This window comes from Neophocaena asiaeorientalis, unplaced genomic scaffold (genome assembly GCF_003031525.2).
Source record: "Neophocaena asiaeorientalis asiaeorientalis breed wild unplaced genomic scaffold, Neophocaena_asiaeorientalis_V1.1 scaffold87, whole genome shotgun sequence".
NCBI lineage: Eukaryota > Metazoa > Chordata > Mammalia > Artiodactyla > Phocoenidae > Neophocaena > Neophocaena asiaeorientalis.
This window is the reverse complement of record NW_020175432.1, coordinates 5,880,733-5,890,737: the sequence shown is the minus strand read 5'-3', so window position 1 is coordinate 5,890,737 and position 10,005 is coordinate 5,880,733. Positions and strand designations below refer to the sequence as shown.

The window sequence follows — 10,005 nt, the reverse complement described above, 5'->3', positions numbered from 1 at the left end:
ATTTTTGGCTGCGTTGGGTCTTTGTTGCTGTACACAGGCTTTCTCTAGTTGCGGCGAGCAGGGGCTACTCTTGGTTGCGGTGCATGGGCTTCGCATTGCGGTGGCTTCTCTTGCTGCAGAGCACAGGCTCTAGGTGCGGGGGCTTCAGTAGTTGTGGCACGTGGGCTCAGTAGTTGTGGCGCACGGGCTTAATTGATCCGCGGCATGTGGGATCTTCCCGGACCAGGGCTTGAACCCGTGTCCCCTGCACTGGCAGGTGGATTCTTAACCACTGTGCCACCCGGGAAGTCCCTGGTGCCCCCTTAAATTTTGCATGCGTCACCCTCATCCTGGCCCTGTTGGGTACACAGGAAGTGCTCTATAAGTGTTAGGATGTAATTATTACTGTACATACAATATTTACCTTATATTATGTAAAGCCTCCCTCTGGATTGACTGGTTTCTCTTCATTGGGCTTTTTGGCTGAAGTTACATACCTCTGATGACTTTAGCTCTGAATTTGTCTAGAACATGGACCCTGAGATAGCTTATACTAAATGAAAATGAAATGCTTGAACCTCTTTGGAAAACTGTGGAGGAAGATTTAATTGTGTCAGGGGCTTAGGGAGACTGGAATGCTGGAGCAGGCTTATTGAGTTTGTCCTACTTACTTTCCCTCCTTGTCCCCCTCCGCCAAATCCCCCAATCCTAACATAGCTGAGAAAAGACTGAGGTATGGGCAAGAACTGGGAGTAACTGCAAGTTTCACAGGGTGCTAGTGAGAGTGTAAAGTGGAACAACCACTCAGGAAAACTGTCAAGATCTACTAAAGCTGGACACCAACATGACCTTCCACCCACCATTCCATTCCTAGGTATTTCCCCTAGAGAAGTAAATTTGTGTTCACAAAAATACTTGTACAAGCTTTATTAATAATGGCCAGACACTGGGAAAAAACAAATGTCCGTCTATAGGTGAGTGGAGAAACTACACCAGCTGTATTGGTATAGCCACACAGTGGAATACTACTCAGGAATGAAAAAGAAGGACTATTGCTATGTGCAGCGATGTGGAAAATCTCAAAACATTTTGTTGAGCAAAAGAAGCCAGACACAAAAGACAATCTACTGCATGATTCCATTTATATGAAATTCAAGAACAGACAAAACTATAGTGCTAGAAATACTGGTTGCCTGGTGGGGGCAGGAGGAAAGGGGTGTGGTTGACTTCAGAGGGACACAACAGAACTTTCTGGGGTGACGGAAATGTTCCATATCTTCACCAGGCAATTGTCACTCGGGTATCAATCATCAAAACTCATGGACCCGTTCCTTTTACAATACACTTTAGCTCAACTCATTAAAGTACTGGGTGGGCAGGGATTAAAAGGTTGGGGAAATTTAATACAAGGAAAAGTAAAATTAACAACAACAAAAAAGTTTTATGACGAAAACATCTGGTTTTGGTTTTTTGGCCTGAAACTGCATGGTCACTGGCACAGTGTCTGACCCAGGAAATGACTCTCAGCAAACGGGAATTGTGTCCTAGGACCATTTCTCTCACTCCCACGCCCTGAGGGGCCCCTTTCCCACTGCTGGTGCTAAATGTCCTCTCCACGCTGGAGTCATTCCAAGCTCCCAAGCTTTCTCAGAACCCTTTCAGAGCCTCCACTCTGCAGGACCAGGAGTTCGCGGATGGGCATCCACTTCGAACACTAAGTTCTGAGCAAAGCGTAGAAGCCATATTTCATAAGGGCGAGACGCTCACCCCGGGCCCACATCCAGGCTTCAGTTGCCCGTACAAAATATGGCGGCACCTACCGAGGTCACAACCTCGATTACAAGACAGCGCGCTGGCAGACGCCCGCCTCAATCAGCCCACTCGGGCGCCAACTTTTAGGTTGACCAATGAATCCGAGGCATGAGGCACGCCCTCTTTCCACTCTCCACCAATAGCTTCCAGACGCCTCCCGCAGGATCCAATCATCGCTTCCGTCTCTTTTGAATGAAAAGCGAGCGGTCCAGTGAGCCGAGCCGCAGTCGGACGCACGAGACAGGAAACGCGATAGCTTGTGTCAGGGCGCGCGACCGGTAACAGGAGTCGGGTGGCGGTCCTCGCAGCACGCGGAGGTGAACGAGGAATCAGGTGAGCGGCGGGCCCAGGTGCGGGGCCGCGGTGTGGAGACGTCGGACCTGCGGGTGAGCGGGCGATGGGAGACGCCGGGGGTTGAGGGAAGGACGAAGACTGGGCGCGAGACGAGGGGAGGCGGGGCGGGTTTGGTGTCCGGCGCGCGCGTTGGCGGCCGTTGGGTGTTGGGACGCACGCGCAAGGGGCGGGCCGGCCTTTGGCGCGCTGGGTGTGGAGTCCGCTTCTGGCAGAGGCTGTCATGGCCGCCCGCAGGCTGAGCCCGATTCTGGGGGAGGTCTGCCTGTTCGAGGAGCCCCGATGCGATTCGGGGAGGGCGTCAGGGGGCGACGCCGGGGTGTGGGGCCGCGGTGGGAGAAGCCGGAGCTTGTAGACCTGACGGTCTTCTCCGAGTTCGAGAGAGTCTCCCCTCCCCCACTCTCGCGTTTAGGGGGTGGATTCGTGGTACCAGAGATTTCGGGCAAAAAAGATGTTCAGTAAGGAACAAACTCTTAGGTAGAAATTCTCGCTGGGGGCACTTCAGGGTGAAAGGGTACGCGTGCGAGTCAGAGTTGTTACTTATTCTGGTGTCAGCTTTCAAGTTCATCAGCTCTTGGGGCCTCAGCTGTCTCGGCCACCCTCTCTGGGTGGAACAAACACCGCCAAATCCTTTCCTGATCTAATTTGTTTTGAGCTTTAGATCCTGTCTAGTCACTTAGTCTAGAAAATTTTGTATATCAAACTTAGTCTGTCCGCAAATTTGTCTCCCCATCAAAACAAAAAGACTTTGTTTGAATTCCTAATTTTTTTTAATACACCATCTACTCCCAGATTTGAAGCCCAGAGTAGATGACTCTGGCTCTTTTCTGTCCGAGGTTCTCCCAGGGGGTGGTCCCACCCTGTAGGGTGTTCCACCATCTTTTCCCCTACTTAACAATGCCACCACTGTGGTTAATTGGGTGTCTGGTTTTCCTTGCTGCGGGTCTCTTACCCGACTCCATCTTCTCTGGAGTAGCTTGTTCTTGGGCAAATCCTGATTGAGTCACAACTCAAAAGCTTAGTCAGCGATTCCTTATTGCTTAGCAAATTAAGTATGAATGCCCTGGGCTTAACCAGCTCTTCCAGCTCTGTCTTCTGCCTCTACTTCAAGCAGCCAGTGCTTTCCATTCCCTGAAAGGGTCTGGTGGTTTCCGGACTGGCCTTTGCTGGCTCCTGTTCTTCTCTCTGATGCCTGGGGACTGACTCCTTCCTGTCTTTGCCAGTGTTGGTATCAGATTGCTTCTTTCAAGAATCAGATAAGGATACATGCTGAACTTTAGCCCCTAAACTCTGCTTTGAGGCCCTGATTCTAAATCCATTCGTTCAGCGATTGCTGTTGAGTGCTCACACAATGTATGTCAGGCCCTGTACTAGGTGCTGGACTGACATGACTGGAGGGGGTTCTTTTTTAGTTGGGCCAACGGGCCTTCTTGGAGCAACAGAGGTCTGAAAGAAGTGGGAACAGCAAGTGCAAAGGCGCTGAGGCATGTTTGAGGCGCAGCAGCAAGGCCAGTGAGTGAGGGTGATGGGGCAGATAAGGTCTGAGTGTAAAGGGAGTCAGGTTGTGTGGGGCTTGGTAGGCTGTGGTGAGGACTGTTTTATTCTGAACACAGCGTGAACCTGTAGAGGGTTTTGAGCAGAGGAGTGACATTTTCTGACTTAGCTTTTATAAGCTCCCTCCAGCTGCTGAGGGGCATGGAAGGGAGAGTCGGGGATGGAAAGCAGGGAGACCGACCAACAAGGAGGCTATTGGCATAATCCAGGCAAGAGATGATGGTGCCCAAGTGTCCATCAGCTGACAATGGATAAAATAACTGGTATCGCAGTACGAAGGAATACTATCCAACCATGAAAAGGAATTATGTCCTGATACACGGCTACAATGTAGACGAATCTTGAAAACATGTGAGTGAAAGAAGTCAAACCATCACGTGTTGTATAATTCCATTACATGAAATGTCCAAAATAGGCAAATTCATAAGAAGAAACTAGATTAGTGGTTGCCAAAGGGAGTTGGTGGCGTAGGATGGTAGCTAAAGGATGTCGTCTTTTTGAGGAAACGTGTGCTGAAGCTGATAGTGGCAGGGATTGCGCATCTGTATGACTGTACAAGAAACCATTGAACTGTACCTTTTAATTGGTGCCTTGTATGGCATGTGAATATCTCCATAAAGCTATTCTAATCTAAAAAGAAAGATGGCAGCCTGAGACTGGCAAGGTAGCAGGGGTGAGAAGTGGTCTGATTGACCTGGTGGGATTTGTTGGCTGATAGAACAGGGAGAGAGAGAGAAAAGACAACAGTTTAGAGAATGGCATTGCCTTTTTTGAGATGGGGGAAACAGGCCTCAATTTCCAGGGGGAGAGGTGAAAGAGGCAGCTAGGTAACTGAGTATGGAGTCTGTGTCTCCATAGAGACACAGTTTGGGAGGCTGCACAGAGGTGGTTAAAGCGCTGGGGCTGATGGTCACAGAGAATGAGTGGCAGAAGGGCCAGAAATTGGGCCCGGGACCCTCAGCATCCAGCTCAGGAAGAAGAGGGACTGCTTTAGTACTTCCACCCCCTAGTCTGGAGGCTGGGTTGCAGCAGGGAGGAGTAAGGCAGTATTCTCATGTTTGGGTCCCTTGCAGCCTGCACCCAGTAGACGCTCTGTATGTATTGGATTAAACGAAGCCAGGCGGTGAGCGTGCTTTGTATTAATTCAGTTTACCATCTCAGCTGTATTCTTATTGGCTCTGGGCCCAACGGGAGGTCTTTTCATGAGAGCACTTAATTGTTCCCCTGTGCAGACCACAAATAGCAGGAGTAGCTGGGCCTGGGCAGACACTGCTTCCTTCCAAGCTCCTGTCTCCCCAGCATCCTGGCAGCCACATATCCAGGTCGGGAGTGGGAAAGCGGGTGGGGGTGGGGTCCTTGGGGAGTGAAGGGGAGGGGACTCCTTGAAGCTAGCTGGTCTGAGGCCTTGACCTTGATGCTGAGAAGGAGGCATTTGTGCAGAGACCTGGAAGCAGTGCAGCAGTGCGTTCCCAGGGGTGGGGGTGGGCGGCCCGAGCTGGAGTAGGGGCTCGATGAGTATCAGCAGCCAGATAAGGCTGGGGGTGGTTTGAAAGGGGTGGCGTGGAGTGAGGTGGGCAGGGGCCAGTGGGGAGGGTTGCAGGCGGAGAGGAACTGGGGGTTCGCTTAGAGCAGTGGGAAGCCCTTGGAGGCGGAGGGTGTGGGTGCACGTGTGGGCGTCGCTGGCAGGGCGCAGGGAGAGGTGAGGTGGCTTGGCGGGGCGTGGTGGAGATGTGGCCACACAGGCAGAAGCTGGGAGGTGCTGCACACATGGAGTGGTGGGACCTGCTGCCGTTGTCAGTGTCGGGCGTGAGCTAAAGAGGGATCGGAGAACGATGTCCGGTCTTGACTTCAGTGGCTGGGTGGCTTTCTGTGCCAGCTCACAAGAGCTGACGCCAGCACGTCGCCCCTCTCGGACCTGTGTCAACAGCCTGCAGCTTCTGTGCAGCCACGTCCTTCTTCTCCCATGCTGGGTGGGTTTACCTGCATGCATCAGTCACCTTAGTTGCTTCCCTCAGCCCTTCCCTCCCTCCTCTGTTCTCAGCACCATGGCGGAACAGGATGTGGAAAACGAGCTTCTGGATTATGAGGAAGATGAAGAGCCCCAGGCTCCTCCAGAGAGCGCTCCAACTGCTCCCAAGAAAGATGTCAAGGGTTCTTACGTTTCCATCCACAGCTCTGGCTTCCGGGACTTTCTGCTGAAGCCTGAGCTCCTGAGGGCCATAGTGGACTGTGGCTTCGAGCATCCATCCGAGGGTATGCCTCCCTGGTCCTTCCCGCCGAGGCCTGCCTCTGACTGCCTCAGTGTGGTCCCCTCAGCCACCCGGTGAGGGGCCTGCACAGAGGGAACATCTGGTTTCTCATAGCTCATATGCTCTCTCCCCCTCAGTCCAGCACGAGTGTATTCCACAAGCCATCCTGGGCATGGACATCCTGTGCCAGGCCAAGTCAGGGATGGGCAAGACAGCGGTTTTTGTGTTGGCCACCCTGCAGCAGATTGAGCCCGTCAACGGACAGGTGGGTGGGAACCCTCCTTCCTAGGCCCAAGCTACCTGAGGCAGCAGGAGTCATGGCTCCTCTTTTTAAAACTGCCTGTTCCTGCATCCTTTTTCTGGACTTTTAAAATTAAACACAGTACTCATTTGTAACAAAATCGCCCCAAAAACGACAAGCCAAGAGAAAAAACTAAAAAGTGCCCACAATTTGACCATCCAGCAAGATGGCTGCTATTTCCGTATGTGCTCTTCTAGATTGTACACACTTACGAAGGTGGGATTACACTGAATACGGTTTTGTTCCTGTTGTTATTGCTGACAGGCCATAGCTGTACTTCTCATGTCATGAACATTGTAGTCCCCCGTTTTGGGGCATAATTGAGGTGCATGCTGGTGTTCATTCTTGACATGCTGGGGCACACGTCCTTGGGCTGTGTATAGGTGCATGAGCCCTCGTTACCCACCTTAGGGTGGATGGTCAAGGAGAGGAGGATTTTGTTCAAGGCCATGGTATGGTCTCAGTGCTTGGTGTTGTGGGCCAAGAGGCAGGGGCAGCCTTCCCCTTGGTGGTCACAGGCCAGCCCGAGGGCAGGCTCAGGAAGCTGTTAGCATGGGGCGTGTCACCAGCTAGGCTGGGTCTAACTCTTACTGAGGCCTCAGTGCAGGACCTGACCTAGGGAGACACAGCTGCGTAGCTGTGAGAAGACACAGAGAATGAGCACCAGGTGACGGGCTGTGGGAAGATGGAGGCATCTGGACTGGGCCTTCCAATGGCCCAAGGGCTGGGGGCCGCCAAGGGATGAGCACCGGCGTGGGCTCTGGCCGGGGGAGGACTTAGGGGACTGTCTTGAGTGTCTCTCCCTGACCGGCCCCACAGGTGACGGTCCTGGTTATGTGCCACACTCGAGAGCTGGCCTTCCAGATCAGCAAGGAGTATGAGCGCTTCTCCAAATACATGCCCAGCGTCAAGGTGAGCCCCCTCAGGCCAGGTAGGGTGCCGTGTGGTCCTCTGCAGCCTTGCTGGCCTCAGCTCTAGCCCAGCCAGCATTAACCGAGCTTGGCTGCAGCAGCTGCCTTTGAGGTTTGTGGTGGTTTATGCTCCTTAAAAGCTTGATGAATTATGCATGGCCCCAGAGGCTTGTGCCGGTCCCAGCCCTGGGGCTGCTTTTCGGTGAAGCTGGGGCCAGACTCTCAGGCCTCCACTGTCTCCAGGCACCAGGCCTGCTGGGGGGCTGCTGACGGGCTGTTAGCTGAGTGACCGTAGGCACAGAGTGGGGGGTGAGCTTTCGGCCGCCAGATGGTTGAAAGGAGCTTTCTGCCTGCATAGGTGTCTGTGTTCTTCGGGGGCCTCTCCATCAAGAAGGATGAGGAGGTGTTGAAGAAGAACTGTCCCCATGTCGTGGTGGGGACGCCGGGCCGGATCCTGGCACTTGTGCGGAACAGGAGCCTCAACCTGAAGAATGTGAAGCACTTCGTGTTGGACGAGTGTGACAAGATGCTGGAGCAGTTGGGTGAGTGTCCTCGCTGGGTCTGGGGGCTGTCCTCGCCCTCGCAGCCCCCCAGACATCAGAGCTAGGCGGGTCCTGACAGGGCAGGCCGGAGGTTTCCCTGAAGTGGGATCCCGTGGGTGGCCAGCACTCAGGTCTCCTGTAAGCGATTTTAGGGCGACTTCTGGTGTTGGCAGAGTGACCTGCTGCTTCTGAGCTTAAGCTTGAGTGGGACCATGGCACCCCACATGAGCCGTGTCCAGGCATATGTCCACGTTAGCCCTCAGAGTACCGTGGCCTCGCTGCCTGTTGGGTTAGTTCTAGGCCCCTGCCTGCCCTCAATGAGCCCTGACAGGGCCGGTGGGAGATGGGGCTTGTGTCCTGGGAGGCGGCTGCAGCTCTCACCCCAGCGGCTGTCTCTGCCTCAGGCTCCCCTCCCTGAAGCGTGGCTCGAGGCGCGCTGGCACGGCTGCTCCGCTCTGGCAGCGTGTAAGTGGATTGCCGCTCCTCCCGCGCCTGTGCTCACCCCGAGTCCGGGCCTTCAGGCACCTGGGACTCTCCCCTCCAGCCAGTCCTCGCTCACACCGCCCTCGTCATGGTGCCAACGGCTCCCTGGCACAGGTTGGGAGGGGCTGGATCTGGTCTCGGGTGGGGGTCGTGGTCTGGCAGGCGCTCACGCCCACCTGTTTCTTGCCCTCCCCACCCAGACATGCGGCGGGACGTGCAGGAGATCTTCCGCCTGACACCCCACGAGAAGCAGTGCATGATGTTCAGCGCCACCCTGAGCAAGGAGATCCGGCCCGTCTGCAGGAAGTTCATGCAAGACGTGAGTAGAGGCCGAGACCTCGGTGCAGTAGCTTTGGCCTCCTAGAGTCCAGGCCCTTGCTGCTCCCCAACTCCCACACTGCCCTCACGGCACACGAATGCTGGGAGGCCAGCGGAGTTCTCTTCCTCGCTTGTCACACTGGGAGCTGAGAGCTTGGTTTACACTAGAGCCAGACCAGACCTTAGATGCAGCTGCTGAGAGAGGAGTATTTACTGGGGTACAGCAGGCTCTCTGGAAGCATTGCAGCAAAGGAGTCGCTCCTGGAAAGTTCTCGGCAGGCAGGATGCCCAGAAGTAAGCCCTGCCTGCCCCTTCCTCCTCTCCTTCCGGCACAGCCCATGGAGGTGTTTGTGGACGACGAAACCAAGCTCACGCTGCATGGGCTGCAGCAGTACTACGTCAAGCTTAAGGACAGTGAGAAGAACCGCAAGCTCTTTGACCTCCTGGATGTGTTGGAGTTTAACCAGGTGACGCTTCCGCACTCCTGTGGCCTGTCCTGGGGCTCTAAGCCTTTGGGAGGGATTCTGGCCCTGACTGCCGCCCCCTCCCTCACAGGTGGTGATATTTGTGAAGTCGGTGCAGCGCTGCATGGCCTTGGCCCAGCTCCTCGTGGAGCAGAACTTCCCAGCCATTGCCATCCACAGGGGCATGGCCCAGGAGGAGCGGTGAGTGCATGCCGCCCTCAGAGCCCCAGGCAGGCCCCTTGGAGGGGAATGCCGCCCAGGATCCCTGTATCTGATGGCCGCCCCTTGTTCCTCCTGCGCCCAGCCTATCACGTTATCAGCAGTTTAAGGACTTCCAGCGGCGGATCCTGGTGGCCACCAATCTGTTTGGCCGAGGAATGGACATTGAGCGTGTCAACATTGTCTTCAATTATGACATGCCCGAGGACTCAGACACCTACCTCCACCGCGTGAGTGGCCCCCCAGGTGTCCCCTCCCTGGTGCCCCCTTCCCAGGATTGGTGTTGGATGAGGACCTCTCCCTGCTTGTTCTCAGTTCCCTAGCTTGTGTCTTGTGGCCTGACCCCTGCTCCTGTCTCCCTGCAGGTGGCCCGTGCGGGTCGCTTTGGTACCAAAGGCCTGGCCATTACTTTCGTGTCTGATGAGAATGATGCCAAAATCCTCAATGATGTCCAGGACCGGTTTGAAGTGAATGTGGCAGAGCTTCCAGAAGAAATAGACATCTCCACATACAGTAAGTGGCTCACGGCGGCGGGGCCCTCTCTTCCCCCCGCCCCTCCTCACTGACCTTCCCTGTATGTGTCCTACAGTTGAGCAGAGCCGGTAACCGTGTGCCCGGATGTCCTGGAGCCTCCCTGCTTCCCACGTGTTGCTTCAAGTCCTCTTCCTAGGTGACAGTGGGCCTTTCTTTTTACTGTTTAAAAGCTGTAGATTTGTGTAAGAATAAATTTTTATTATGGAAGCCTGGCTCCCACCCTATCTGTTTCTGTCAGCTCTCGGCGCTTCGTGGAAAACCATGGGCCTGGTCTCCGAGCCCTTAGCC

At 54.6% G+C, this 10,005-nt stretch overlaps 1 protein-coding gene across 2 annotated transcripts; it reads left to right on the top strand.

Annotated features, from left to right (window-relative positions):
* The first annotated feature begins 1,992 nt into the window (after window positions 1–1,992).
* On the top strand, window positions 1,993–9,926 carry DDX39A (DExD-box helicase 39A). 2 transcript variants are annotated; one of them, XM_024767245.1, is made up of 11 exons: window positions 1,993–2,124; window positions 5,738–5,949; window positions 6,083–6,210; window positions 7,066–7,158; window positions 7,516–7,699; window positions 8,383–8,501; window positions 8,836–8,967; window positions 9,056–9,165; window positions 9,269–9,413; window positions 9,549–9,696; window positions 9,773–9,924. In XM_024767245.1, exons 2-11 carry the CDS (start codon window positions 5,742–5,744, stop codon window positions 9,787–9,789), a joined length of 1,284 nt encoding a protein of 427 aa, XP_024623013.1. In that variant the 5' UTR covers window positions 1,993–2,124; window positions 5,738–5,741; the 3' UTR covers window positions 9,790–9,924. The 2 variants fall into 2 exon arrangements, with proteins under 2 accessions (XP_024623013.1, XP_024623014.1); XM_024767246.1 differs by having other exon boundaries at window positions 2,055–2,177; window positions 9,773–9,926.
* The last annotated feature ends 79 nt before the right edge of the window (window positions 9,927–10,005 follow it).